Genomic DNA, 15,723 nt, shown 5'->3' with positions numbered 1-15,723 from the left:
TATTCATATGTTTCAGATAACACATACAAATATGCTGCACTAAAACTCATTGGGGGAAAAAATTAATAATGCTTCCATCTGTTTTCTGTATAACTCACATAAAATAGAGAGAAACCAAAATGAAAATGCTATTTTAAACACTGTTTTTAAACTTTCTTTGATTTACCCAGTTAGTTCCAAAGCATACAGCTCTATAGCTTTAAAAATTAAAGTTATTTTTAAGAGAATATATAAGCAAAAAAAGAAACAAAACAGCTGAAAAAATGGTGAAATGTTAATTTAACCTCTCCTCATTTCCATCTGTTTTAGAGTGAACCATTTTCAACTGAAATATTTCTGCTTCTCAAATATAAGTGGGCAGGAAATCTGTGCTTGTAGGGAAAGCTGTTCCATCTCCCATACTCCTCTTTATATATCATTTTCCTTTTTTTTTAATCTCATATTTTCAATTGTTAAAGAGCATTCTCTTCCATTTTATGTTGAGGAAGTGATAGAACTGTTTTAAGATAAAAATTACTAAAATGTAGGTTATAGTTATTGTTAGAAGTTGGTTGCAATATTCAAGGAACAAAATTTGTACAGATAGCTCTATGCTTAATTTTACACAATTATTTAAGAATTTCACCTGTAACTGCTTCAAATATCAACAGAAGATAAAAAAATGTCCTCAGAAGGTTGTTTGGTTTTTTGTTTTTTGTTTTTTTTTAATGTAGACAGCTGTGTAAAAGCAAAACATTTTAAATATGAACTGTATTAACACAGGTAATGGTAAAGGTCTATGTTGTCATAGAGCAGGAGAAATATAGAAATAAACAACAAAGAGTTGGGAAAAAAGTGTTAAGCACCTGGAATTTTCCCAGTCATACAAAGGTGACATTATACAAATATTTATTTATTATTTACATTTTTATGTAAGAAAATAAAAACATACTGCTAGCCACTTCTGAGAAGTATGAGAAAGCTGATGACAGACATTGTGGGGAGGATGCAAAGACAGGAATATTTTTCAAAACAATGAATTGCATTTAAAAATTACCACTACAATGTACTGCATATAAATTAAGGTGGTAATTCATCCCTGGATTCCTGTAAATGAACCCCAACAGTCTTATCTTTAATTTGTAATTCATGTTATCATTGGAACTCTTGCTAAAATTACAGGCATAAATGAACAGTTTTGGGTAAAATACCCCTTGCATTACTTATTAAATACCTGAAGAGATCATCACAAGAAAAAGCCATGTTTTCAGTCTAATGTATAAAGTGAAATATACTTTCCCTTTATCGTTATGATCATCAATACTATGACTCACTTGGGCAATTAATTATTTTCACATACATGAACAGTTTGTGGACAACACTGTATTTGCACCTAATCCCTGTAATTCTACATCCCAGCTTGAACCAGAGCTAGAGCTGCTGTCCCTTATAATTTCCCTCATACTCTTCTGCTTGCTTCACCAAGATAAGAGTAGAGACAAAATCATACCTTTCTCTTTGGTGTACATAATACTCTAAACACCACAGGACCACATTTGAATCTGCAAATGAACTGAAAACTGTGGACAGTTTGGCCACCAAAAAGTAAATCCTTTTTCAGTGCCTGTGAATCTTATGAGACTTGTTATGGCTAGTCATACAGTCATACACTACTGAGAAAGGAACTGAAGCTCTTGGCACATTAGGCATCAAAGGTAGCATGGAGTGATGCAAAATAAATCTGAACATGACACAAGCTACAGGAACAGTCCACAATTACCTTATTAATTCCCAATTAAGCTTTAGGAGAGCAAATCAGATTGCGCAAAACATTAGCAAGAAAGCACATTCTTCTACCTCCTCTATCAGCAACTGAGTCCATGAGGTTCAGGCACTTTAGGCAAATGAATATGGTGTCAAGTCTAAAAAACTCCTCCCATTATGTTACAGAGACAGTACATCGGTAGGGATGCCATAGAATCCTGTAAAACAGCACTCATTGTCTGCAACAATGAGGGGGGCTGTGTCTAAGGCACATTAAAATTAGAACAATCCCAAGGAGGGAATGCTGTAGAGAAATTTTTTTAAAAAGGAATCTCAGGTGTAGTTCCCTGTCTCAGAAGTAGTCTTAGTTGTAAAACTTCTCTACTGTTGTTGAAGATGCCTTAGCTCTTGACTCCTATTCGTTTATGCCTGGATAGAAAGAAAAAAAATAAAAAGCTACAAAGATATCTTGGTGTGCGACAGGTAAGAAAATAGCGTCTAACAGGAAACCGGTGCTTTGCAGAAGACATAACAGTTCTGAACTGGTGAAGCTGAAGATTCCTCTTCCGAAATCCAGAGGAGTTCAGAAGAACTCTAGCATATGTTTATTTCTGACATTGTTCCCTGAAGGACAAGATGTGGGAACTATTGTTACGGTTCTGCTTTCTGATCATTGATAAACCTTACTAGAAAGCAAGCAGTAACAAGCTGCACGGAGGAAAAGGCGAACTTTGTGTCCAAGGAGTAGAAATTTCCAAGGACTAGCTGCTAGCTCCATGGTTCAAACTCTTCAGTATTAAGATATGCTAGTTATTTACAAAAAAACAAAGGCCTTTCATTAGAGAATAAATAGACAATTCCTGAATACTTTGGTGTAACTGCAGAGAAGATTCTCCTGGCAGCCTTCTGCAGTTCTTTAGTGCCCTCAGAGAGAAAATTTGCCTTATACATATATATATGGTCTTTCCTGAAAAATGAAATCCATTCTCCTTAAGGGATACAGAAGCACCAATTGACCACTAGCTGTTTTAAATAATCTTTTATGCCTGGGGAGGTGGGTATTACACTCCTTCAGTCTTTACCATTAATCTGTTATCTTATGTATTTCATTAATTATAGACATTCAATCTTTTCTCATAGTTAGTATGTTCAAAACTTACTAAAATTCTTGTTCCTTTCTTCCAATATGTTTATTTTGTGTGTGGTTTCCAAACCAAGATACAATATTGCACAGAGTGCCTTGACACTGCTAAGTAGTACAACAAATGTCCTCTTTAATAAATAATGCCTGACAAGCTGGCAATGGTTCTGCTATGAAGAACAGTAGTTTGACAAGCTGGTGGCCTTCATGCTATGAAGTTCCATCATCATGTTCCTAACAACAGTATTTGTTCAGCCTGTGGATCTTTGCAAAATAAACACACGTATCCACAAGGCAAAACCCCCACAAAACCAAGGAAACAAAACAAAAACCAACCAAACAAAAAAGTCACAACTCAACCTGAAAGCCAACAAACTAAAATATTGATTTTTTTCCACACCTTACTGAGTTTGCATCTTGCATATGTTAACCTTGTAATGGGAGAGATAACATGTAAAAATAAATGCATCATGTATGCAAATATTTTTTCATGACCAACAACAAGTTTTCTCCCCTAGTTTTTCCGTATTTTTACATACAAACATTTGAAAAACCTCTGATAAAGTAGAGAGCAAGAACATTTCAGTGGTCATTCACTAGTGATTTTGCAATTAAATCTTGATTTTGTCTTGTGGGATTCAAACTAAAGAAATTATCTTAGAGAAACAAAAGAAAATCCTTGTTATATTTGGAAAAAAATCCCAAGACTTCCAAACTCAAAACTATCACTTCAATAAAACCTGTTTCTTCTTACTTTAACTAATAACTGATTTTTAAATCAAATATGTAGATACTTTTTAAACAATTTTAATGTTTCAAATTGAAAAATGTTTGCAAATATAAAAATAATTTTTTTCCTTAATGGCTAACTTTAAAATTGTTACTGCTATAACTGCTTTAGACAGACAAAAAAAAAAAAACAACTAGGCAGTGCAGCTTTTTGTGTCTTTTTTATACTTCAAAACAATTTTTTTTAATGAGAAGGTGCCACAGCCATTTGCAGATAACAGACAGTCTATTGCTGAAACACTACCTATAAAAATGTCTGGAAAAGTGACATTTGACCCTTTACAAATAGATAAATAGTATATGGAAGTGTGCTTTTTAATTATATATTTTAGTTTTCAATATTTTTTACATGACATGCTTTTGATACTAGCAAAAATGTGCAGCCTTTTTCAATCATAATTTTTAAAGAAAGAAAATATGTAATTACCAATATTTTGACAGTTTTATCTGTAGAAACAGTCACACACCCTTTCTGACCACTACTGCTTACTGAGATCTTAATGACAAACATGAATTGCTGCGCATCTCTACATGCAAAGGGAAGCAAGAAAACTTAAAATTCTTCAGAAGATCTAAGCAGAGTTTCCTGCTTGCAGCTGTACAGGAATCATCATTTCACTAGAAACAAAAATTATAGACTTGCAATGCTTAGATCACTTTCATTGACTTAAAATCTTGTTCTCCCAAGTGACTTAAAAACCTGAGAAAAACAGCAGTATGACTACACTACATGGTGTTCCTAGTGCTAATCACACTTTCTTCAACACTTAACGCAAAACATAGACATTGTTTTAACAAATACCACTTGGCTGACCAAGAAGATAGGATGAAGGAATAAGAGAGTCACGTCCAATTCCTCGTGGATTCTCAGCTTGGATCCTGGTTTTTGCACAGTTTACCTTATGAACATGATCCGAGTGACATTTCACGAATTCCCGGATAAATGTTGCTATGCTCTGCCAGCAGAGAGACTGGCTGTGTCATGCACAGATCAATAACGGAACTGTATTTCATAGCCTCAAAATCAAAAGCGCTTCATCTGGCAAAAGCCATGGCCCTTGAGAATCTGGTATATATATAAAATGAATACTGTACACAGGATGACTACTACAAAAGTTGCTAGTGTAAAGACTAGTCTAGAGCTACACAGTTGAGTATACGTAAATAAGAAAATATTTATTTGTATATATAAAGAAGTTTTTCACTCCTACTTATGAAGAGTATAGCAAATATCATAAACCAGCAGCTGAATAATAAAAATAAATTTAAGCTTTTATGATTCCTGACAAGGAAATAAACACAGGACAATGCAATATTCACAAACTTTGGAGGAATTTACAAGAAAATGAAAGTATGTCTTGAACTGTACTCAAAAATATATGTGATAGTGGTCTGCAATAGAATACACTCTAAGCTGTAGTAATGCCTTCCTATCAAAATTATGTTCATTGAAAACGTGCTTTTATCTTTTTCAGAGTAACTACTCAAAGTAGAAATCTTGAAACTGTAAATCATCATATACTATCTGTAGTTTCAGTCCTCAATACAGACTTCCCTAAAAAAACAATTGAAATTTATATCTCCGACTGCTTAGTTTTACTTATGATTATCCAACTTTGGTAAAAGAACTTGTAAAATTTATATCTTCAGGTAAGTGCAGTACCTGTAGATTCTTAATTGAAATTACTTTCTATCAGAATGCCTTTCCCTCACTTTTCTATAGTAAATTTAGTTTTAATTTTTTCTGCCAAAATTTATATTACAAACAATACTTTGAAAAATAAGTATTTTTATTCTTTTGAAGCCAAGCCTTTGACAAAATGTCTCAGCTTTAGTCTTTCATCAAGATTTTGACTAAAAAAAAAAGATTCATCTACCTCTATGCCTCCAACTGAAATTAAAAGCTTTTTCCTTTAAAAATGTCATTACTACCTCACTGAAAAACTGTTTATTTATGCTCAACCTTACAGGTGGAATATGAAAGAAATATTTTTAAAAAAAATCATAATTTATCTTTTTCTCTTCTGCATTTTCCTTACCAAGTTACATATTACCTAAATTAATGAGCTTGAGTCTTCTCTCAGCTCTGCAATTAGCAACATTAAACGGTTGTACAGGGCTAATGTATCCTAAATTCTGTGTACATTACACCACAAAAGCTATTTTTTCTGCATATCTTCTGCTCAAGACTACTTCTCTTTAAATGTTCCTGTTGCATACTGTGGAATATGTATTTCCTTTGAGTTACTTCCTTCATTACAGTATCTATTTTCCACACTCCATATGTATATGTCTTGAGTGGTGATATTTTCCTCCCCTGCCTCATAATTTCTCTTCCTTATAACCTGATGTTTGAATGTCATTATAACACTCTTCCTTGTCTAAGGTACATCCTTATAAACCAGTAGTTTGACATATCTTAAATTCATTGTCCATGTTTACATCTCTTTTCCACAGCACTACTAAACCCATTTTGGCACTCATTACAAAAATACTGTTGCCCAGCTGTGCTCTATGAAGTACATGCATTTCTTCCATCAGTTCTTCAGATAAATGAACAGTGTTACTGAAGTTGAGAACATACCTTCCTGTTTATACTTCTCATTAATTCAGCTCATGCCATTAAACACATCCTCGCTCTTCCTGCAATTTTTTTCATGCTTCCTACAGAACAGACACATTTTTTTTATTCCTCTAAGAAAGACTCTGCCCACTGCTAACCACAAGCAGCTGATTTCTCTAATTCTCCCTTTTCATTGTCCAATATCACTGCAGTTCTCTGACTCCAACTGGCAATGATCAATTACAGTCACATAGAAAATACAGATCTCGTATCTGGTATGATTCTACCTTATTTGAGTCCTTGGATATTTTTTCAATCTTCCTTTGCTAGACTGTAGACTCCGCAAGATTTCTTTTTCCTAGATATTTAACTTGAGTTACCTGTTAATCTCCTCTCTGAAAATCACACATTGTTCTCTGGAATGGTATATTTTCAAATCCTTCTCATAAGTCTTGAAATGTTTTTTACTTTCTTTAATTTCTTTCTTGGATTCTGTGTATTAGAACTGCACAGAGTATTCTAGGAGTAGTCAAATCATGCCAAGGAAAAGAAAACATATTCTCTCTGCTCCTATTGTATAGAATCCAGTTTATACATTCAAGGACTGCACCAGTGTTATTCACAATGACAATGGGAGTTCACAGTCAGCTCATTACATACTAGGGCTCTCATTTTTCTTTAGAGTCCTAGTTCCCAGGAGACAGCCATTCAGCCTAACTCAATGTGAACTCGAGCGATGTATTGGTTTTCATTATGATGTAATGATTTCCTCATTAAAAACACCGTGAGGTCATAATGATCTATACTTTTCAATCAGACTCTGGTGGATGATTGAAAGCTTAGACTAGTTGTCAATGACTGAAGATATCCTCTTGCACTGGCTTGGATTTTTCACATTGTCACTAATTTTTAAAAAAATGAGTGAAAGATTTTACCTCTGAAACAAACTGCAAAAAGAATGTCATTTATTTCATAGTATATCCAGATAGAATATATGTGTAAGGTGTAAACCATTATCTTAGGGAAAAAAAATAATGTTATCATTCATGTGAAGGATCAACTGAAAAATTAATTTCATGGTATATGAGATTCTGAGCTAGTGAAAATGATGAATTGGTACTTACATGCACCAATTTAACCTTACGGCATGAACTGAGACATTGAGTCTACACTGTGTTCCATGTAGCAGTGCTTAGCTCCAATCCAAATACTAAGTAATACCAAGTATGATGAAAATAATTTTTGGAATTTTATTTCCTATTTACATTTCAATAAGCAGTGGCTTGCACAGGGGCACACAACAAAAATGTGTGTATGTGCTTATAAAACTTCTGATACTTTCAGGTCATAGAACCGTTTTTGCAATCCCGTGACCTTGCTCATCCAACTTCTTAGAAAATCCAACTTCTCAAATAAAGAACTGTCTCTTACCAATTCTCCTACTATATGTATCTATCTTGCTAAACATACTGAGCACTTTCTTCCACCAATCTTACGTTCCGTATCTTCACAATCAGGGAAATTTAGGACAGGAATTTAGGACAGGAGCAAAGGAAAGAGAAATAAGGTAAAAGAAGGTAAGAGAATCAACTCATTTAATGTTCACAATATAAAGGAATATAAAATTATCTCCCCAATTTCCTATGAGTCTTGAAAACTTTTCATAACACAATCAAGAATGCATTTATCTAGGCTGGGAAAGAGATAAAAGAGAGACTTGTAGGTAAGAATTCATCATGAAACAAGTGGAGAGAATTCAAACTTCCAAGGTAGGATATATGGCTGATGGAAACACATGGCAGCTATATCTTGCATGTTGTTGCACAGTCTATCAGAATACTAAAACATAGAATACTAAAAAAAAAAAATTTGCAGCTACTTCCTCTATTGTCATTCCTTCCCTGAAAGTTAAAAGCACAAAAGAACTTCTCACTATAGAGTGATCTCACTATAGAGTGATATGCAAGACTAGAGCCAGTAAAACTTAGTTTTACGACCACAACCAGGATGTCTTGACATTTCATTAAATTCAGTGAAAATAAGCACATGTGTGAAGTGATTAGTAAATCACTTTCATACTTAATAGCAGTAGTTACTAATAATGCATAGTTCATGGACCCCTCTAGTGAACGAGCCTAAGAGTACTAGTCCAGTTGCAACCCAAACTGGTTTTCTGTGATGATCTATTAGAAAACCAGACTTGCAGAGCTGAAATAAAATCTCTTGGCAACATATGAATAATTATTCCCAAATCAATGAACTTTTTTTGCATGAGATTTAAGGGTGAATAAATATTCTCAGGCAAAACCATATTACCCATAGAACACTTTACATTGCAGAGAAGGTTCAAGAACGCAGTCAAGCTTTACGCTTAACTTTAATTGATGAGCAGATGTCAGTGAATTCAATGAAGACATTCCTGTGAGCACAAAAGGAAATCCTATTATGATAGTATTTGTTGAGCTTTTGCAGAGCTCAAATTGTATTGCATTCAGGAAATTTTTAGCGAAAAAAATGCAAATTAAGTTCAGTTTTGATTAGTGGGTTTTTTTCCCTAATAATAACATAAGATTCAATGCACAAGGAAAGTTTGGTCAAATCACAGGGAAGGTGAAAAAAATAAACTACAAATTGATAAGATAAAAATTACAGGATGATATCTGTCAGGGTTTATTTCAATATATGTAAAAGTATGTTGTATATTCTATATGTATGTTCTATTACTATAATAGACTATCAGATAAACACGTTAGACATGTGTACTACCTCTGTTCGGTATCATTACAAGAACATGCTAATTCTTTTGACACACGTTCTTTCTTCTAATATAGAAAGATACATTTTAAGATTTCTAAATGATAGAGCAATACAAATTGTGCTGATTGTAAGTATATTCTCTGAATTTCATGTAGTCTCCAAAATTTTTGTTTATAACATATTTTTCTAGAATTTACCTATCTCTAAATTATTTCATTTTGACAGGAGTATAAGTCCAGTATAGTTCTAGTTCATGCCAACTGTTCTCTCTAATTTATGAATGAGACTCATTTCCTACATGCAATGTGTTTCAAATGTTGTTCATCAATAATGCAACAGGTCTATTGTAATTTTTCTTCAGAGATCAATATAAATGCAAAAGATATTTTGCTTTATTTTTGTTTTGTAATGACAGCACAGTTTCACCATAAATATATTTTATTACAGAGTAGTTCTGTTAACGAAATTGACTTCAGGATGCTGTAAGCAATGCAGCAAAATATAAAAATAATAAAAAAAAGGTTGGAGTAGAAGTATTTTAAAAGGTCAGTTACATTCATGTTTACCTTTAGCAAGTCCTTATTTTATTTCCAAGTCAACTTCAGCAGCAATCAGTGGTCAGATGAAATATTACACAGAGATTTCTCCATTTAGTAGCCAAACACTTAGAACAAACGTATTTAACTAAGTGATTGTGTTTTATTCTAGGCAGAATTTTGGAGTAGGACTTGAAAGATGTGAATTCTAGTCTCAGAGAGTCACAGAGTATTTTCTTTCTCTGTTTTCAGCCTTTAAAAGTGTGACTGCATAGCCTGATTTTTGAGTTATTAGGTTCAGCAAAGCTTTAATAAACCTACAACACAGAAAATCCTATTCTGCTCAATATTTTTGATTCAAGACCTTCAAAAATTACAAGCAGGGCCCAGAAATAGAACTTAAATTACACAAAACTGAAGTTTGAAGTACATTACAGACAATTTTTCCTGCCTACAGATAATGTCACTGCTCAGGTCTGAAACAATGCGGCAAGCCTTTCTGTCAAGAACACATGGATTGGTGGTGTGTTTTGAGCTTTTAATTATCTACTCTGTCTGCAAACAAGTCTCTTCAAGGCCTGTAAAACATATATGCAAGGGTAGCAGCAGTGTTACCTCATAAGCAAAAAACCAGAACTTACACTCAATCAAATTTTGAGAAGACTTCAGTCTTATGCTGACACGTAGTTTAGTTCAGTTATTAGATAAGCCTCTGCTCATTTAGACTGTATTTGCAAACTCTGGAAAGGGCAGGCAGTATATCCTGCTTTATCATATGTTTATCCCTTCTGGTTTACCTTTCCACTTCTGCTGTATTTTCAGAAAAAGTGGAAGAGAAAATTTGCTGGTTTGATTTTTTAATATTTTTGAGAAACCTTCTTTACATATTTTTGAATATTGTGCCCAAATATTACAGTTCCCATAAATTAACCTAAACTACCCTTATTAAAAGCAGTTAGGAACAGATTATCTACATGCTCCTAAAGATGGGGAGAAAATCATGATTCTCCTGATGGTTTTGGGAATAGACTTTTTCTAAACATCTTCACAGAATTCTTTTATTGTTTCTTAGACTTTGTGCCAAAGGTGGATAGGGGTAAAAATGGTTTTGCATCAAGTTTGGCAAAAGTGTTAAATATGGCATATATAGGGGTTTTATTTTTAAGATAGATAAAAGTAACAAGTGATTTAAGGGTGGCTTGTAAGAATGGAAAGGGATATTGTTTAACAGAACAGAAACAATTTGAATTCTTTTTAGATTATTTTTTATCTATTAAAATATGAGGTCATTAGAGCATGTCTGTTTTTACTCTTTTTTTATTACTTGTATATATGAACGTAAGAATTCCTGCATGTGCTACTGATGTAGAAGAAATTTTTTGCAAAGTTTATTTGTAAAAATTACCGTTTATGATTACTTAGTCTTCTAAATTTTAATAATTCTAAAATGCTTTATAAAATTTTATCACTCACAAATTCTGTATGTATTATTAGTATTATCTTATGTACAAAACAAGAAATATCTTTTCATGCTATCAGAGGAAGAAAAAACCCAACACTTAATTTAGAAAAGATTACACTAAATGCAGAAGCTCTTTTAACTTAGTAAAAAATGCACAAATGCTCTGGAGTGTTTCCATGTAAGAGAAGTCAAAAAAATAAAACCAGGACACGTGTAAAAGTGTTTTGGTAGGAAACAATTGGATATGTCTACAAGAATTTCTAACTGGACATTATTTGTACAGAAAGCCCACAAAACTGGCCCAAGTAATTACTGCAAGATAATTACAAAGAGCATTCAGCTTATAATTTCATGATTATTCTGAAAATTTACTTAAGGAAATCACAGACATGCAAAAATTACTATGTAAATAACAATACATCTTTAAAGACTGAAAAATCCCTTCAGGAGAACCAGAGTCTAAGTGAAATGTTTGTATAAATAATAGTTAAGTTCAACAATTTACAATGCATCTAGGTTCATCATCAGTTTCTTCTTTGTTTCAGTGTAATTGAATAATAAATTGGCTGATTTACTCATATTTGGGTACCATAAGAGGAGTGAAGCTGTCATGTCGATTTTATAGATGCAACACTGAATTCTGAGCTGTCATTGGATGGGCAAAAAAGACAAAAATAGTCAAGAGAATATGTAAAGAAAGACACTAACTTTAAAGAATAAAAAGCTTCCTTTTGCGCTTTACTTTTCTGCTTTTCATGCTCATGTTCTACGCTTGAGATAATCTACCAGGTAAACAAACTATGAGCTCAGGGGGAAAAAGTCCCCCTAAAATTCAAAGAAAAGTGAAGTCAAATAGCTAAAATAAAGTTTGGAGGTATATTTGAAGTGCTGTCAGAAAAAAAAGCCTAGTCTGAGTTACAGCTAAAATATGCAGTCTTCTAGAAAGCAAAAAGCTCCTTCCCAGTTCAGTAAAAATGTAGTGATACATCTGCTGAAATGGAAAAAACCCTTTACTTAAACCTTCACACTATCCTCTCCAAAGGACAGGATATGCTCCAACCAGCATTTGACCGGTTGACTTGTTCGTATTCTGAGATTCAGGTTTCCTGATGAAGTATTGACAAGCACTTTGCAAATGCCCATGGTATTCCATTAAAAAATGCAGCTTTTCCTGTAACATCACTTGAGAAACACTGGAGAACTGATGCAAATGATCCCATGGTACCTTTAAGCAGTGGACCTGTGAATAGCTTTGATGTGAATAAGATAAGTACTAGTGACTTAACCTGCTTATGATTTTAATTTCTTATTCAATATACTTTGTCTGGTATTTTGCAGCAAGAATGACACTGCATAAAACTAACTGTAATTACTGTGTTGTATGCAATATAAACATACTTCTTAAAAGCAGTCACTTCATGATAGAAATGGGGGGCAGGGAATAAACTTTAGGAAAAAAAAATTCTGGATTTTTCCAACAATTTCTATCAAATCCTTTTCTTAGAAACTAAGAAAATTCTACGTACCATTGCTTCTGCATTAAGTAGCTGCTCTAGCTGTTATTTCTATACAGAGAGCAAAATCTAACTACTGTACTTCTGTACAGATGGTCCTGACTCAGTGTTAATGTGAATCCTTGGAGAATGTAAACTTTGATTCTCACATATGCAGTTACTTCACGGTCATTTTTTTCAGAAATATGCAAGGAATTGCTTTTGCAGAAATGAAACAAAGACAGAAATCTACATTATTGTAAAGCATTTATGAGGCCAAACAAAACCAGAACTTGAGTCCAGAATTGTGAACTCTTTAGAGTAGACAAATATACACAACAAACGTATCTGTGTGGATCTTCAAGAAAAATACACAAAGCCATGCATGTACATATATTTTGAAAATCAACAGATGCCAGACAGTCCTTAGGTTGCATGAACTGTAAAATCTGTCTCCAAGTGAACATCTGGAACATTTAAATCTTAAATCTAGAGTCGATCTTCTAGATTCCTCAGGGACTATAATGAAGGACTGACTGCACAAACACCTGCCCTTGTCTGCTGAAGGATTTATTTTCTTAGATAAATTAGGCAACACGGCATCTCTTCCAAGCCATGCTGTTAATGTTTACAGTTGCTAGACTGCTATACTTCCCTTAGCCCAGGATCACAACTTCACTAACTTTACTCAGAACGTTACAGTTACGGTGGTTTATGGAAGTTTATTTTTGGATATTTGTAATTTTGGCACTCTTGAAGTGTTTGTCTCCCTAAATCCAGATATTGTTTCAACCTTTTATTTTTCATAGTTTGTGTGCTTGTTTATTTAATTTCTGCCTGTGTAAGAAAATTCTAAAATCTAAAGTTGCAGAAGTATTAAGACGAAAGAATAAAAATGTTCTTGATAGTGAAATTTATTTTTTTAGAAACCCATTATTTCCTTGCAGTGTCTTAAAACTTCACTTCCAGAAAGCATTTCTTGCAAAAAACCACACAAATCCCACACACAAATGTGTGCTTTACAACCATTTGATATGTCTGAATCAGGGTTCTCTCTCTAAAACGTGAGTGTACCCTGCAGTGACTGCGTAGGTTCTTTACCTCCTTAATTTTCACTTGGCAAGTAGCCCAAGTCTCTGCTTTAAATTTCCCACTTGGTAGCACTACTATGGCACCTGAAGAGTAATTAGTTGTAAGAAAGGGAATTTTAACTGTTTGCTGAGAAGGAAAAAAATGTGCATGCCTAATAAAGATTTTTTCCTTGAGTATCTGCAATACCATTTATTTATTTTTGCTTAGAATGCACCATCCTTTAAATAGATCAGTGACTATTTTTTCTTTCTTTAAACCTTCCAGAAAAACTGAGTGAAAGAAAATTGGTTTGGTTTTAAAGCCAAGCTACTTTGATTTTAGTCAGTCTTTTACATTACAGCAGCTCTTATCTTTACACAAATTTTGTCCCCCTGCCTTTTCTGTTTTTTTTAAACAGTTTCCTGATAATGGTGTTTTTTATTTTAATTTTCATATTGGTCTTCTATGGACATCTAAGGTGTGGTCTTCTACGGACATCTAAGGTGTAGTCTTCTAGGAAGGCAAAACCTCAAGATGCCTGAGAAATCATAATGTTTTACCTAAATTTCATATGTAATTCCCTGTGAAGCTTATACTGTCCATGAAACTTTATATTATAGTACTGTTTGTAAGATAGGCAGATCTTCGTTGGTTCCAATGACCTTGGAAACTCTTTTCAGTTCAATTCATTACATATATATAGCTATGCAAAATGAGTAACAGAAATGAGGTTTTCCCTCCTCTAGAAATTAGCAGTTCCCTAGCCCTAAGAAAGAGAAAAGTGCTGCTCCTGATACTGCTTCTGCCTTCTGTGCAAATAAGAAATGCAAAGAAGTTTGAGAGGGAGGGGATTTGATTTCTTTTTTAATGTCTGCCTCCTTCCAGCAAGTCCATCTGTTGTAGCACTATAATTCTGGAAGCAGGATGTGTGTGTGACCAACAGGAGACAATTACTGCATAAGTGTTTGTTGATTCAGCTCTATAAAGGGCAGGCCAATCACTACAGTATGAACAGAAAAGAATTCCAGCTGAGGAGCTGCATACAGATTAACACAAAACACATATATAAATGAGAATGAGGAAAACCAGAAAGGAGTAATAGCGTGGAAAAGGATTAAGTAGGAACAAAGACTGAAGCAGAGAAGAAAGCTGGCATCTTTGAGCTGTTTAACCCAAGTTTATTAGTCTCTATTTTCATAAATTTTGCTCTCTGGCTTTCCACCTTAACAGAGAAAGATGGGATTAAATAGATATGGAACTGGTCTGAGCTCTCTATTGAAGAAAACTCCAGTTGTCTTGGGGCATAAGGAGACACTGTCTGTTCTTCACAGAGGAATGGGTGCTAGTTCCTGCAGACTGACCAGATTCTCAGCAAAGTAGTTTGCAGATCACAGGCTTAAAGTGAAACTTCCCTCACTCATTTGAATGCACATAAATGTCACCATGAAGACTACTTTGTTTTCAGAAGGATAAATGAATTGGGTTGATATAATAATAAATCAGGCCTCAGTATCATTTGTACACAATAACTGACTCATAATCTCACAAAATGCATTCCAATAGATATTTTTTCATAATTTTGACTATAATAAATTAAACTACAAAAATCAATGTTATCACAGTTTCAGAGAACTGCAACAGAATTAAGCTGAACATCGTGAGACACCATAATAAAAAGTACTTTACCTCTATGGTCAGTTTACTAGTTTGAAGTCTCTGATTAGCCAAATGTAGCTGACTTGTTAGTTTTTCATTGGTTTCTTTCACCTCCTTCACAGAAGTCACTGCAGTCTTTTTTTCAGTCTGTAAAACAGCTATCTGCTTCTGCAATGATTTAATTCTTTCCTGCAGTAGAGTAACAGAGTAGCCTGGTTTCTGGACGGTGATATTTCTCCTTTTTGCTCTGTTCACTAAACATAAAATGTCATGTTACTAAACTGACAGATCATCATAAGTAACATGATTTCTGATTTTGTTTTGGTCCTTTAAAACGCTCTTGAAGTCTCTAAAATATTTTTCAGTAAGCAAACTGGTAAATTAACAGTTGACCTATAAAAACATACAACATAAAAAACATATAAAAACAATCAACCTATAAGTGCTCTAAGTTGTACTTTTTCTGAAGTGCCAACACTTCAAACTCAATGAGGACTTGGAAGTTAAATGTG

General features: G+C 33.7%; 1 protein-coding gene across 5 annotated transcripts in view; it reads right to left on the bottom strand.

Moving 5' to 3' along the window:
- CNTLN (centlein) overlaps positions 1 to 15,723 on the bottom strand; it is a 205,671-nt gene that overhangs the window by 42,811 nt on the left and 147,137 nt on the right. For all 5 annotated transcript variants that reach the window (XM_039384599.1, XM_039384601.1, XM_039384600.1 and 2 more), the window contains one exon: positions 15,242 to 15,465. In XM_039384599.1, the coding sequence (XP_039240533.1) occupies positions 15,242 to 15,465 (224 nt within the window). The remainder of the gene's footprint in view (positions 1 to 15,241; positions 15,466 to 15,723) is intronic.

This window comes from Pipra filicauda, unplaced genomic scaffold, assembly GCF_003945595.2.
Source record: "Pipra filicauda isolate LSUMZ 115617 unplaced genomic scaffold, ASM394559v2 scaffold362_size804934_pilon, whole genome shotgun sequence".
Classification (NCBI taxonomy): Eukaryota; Metazoa; Chordata; class Aves; order Passeriformes; family Pipridae; genus Pipra; species Pipra filicauda.
The sequence above is the reverse complement of the archived record's forward strand: the minus strand, read 5'-3'. Positions and strand labels throughout refer to the sequence as shown.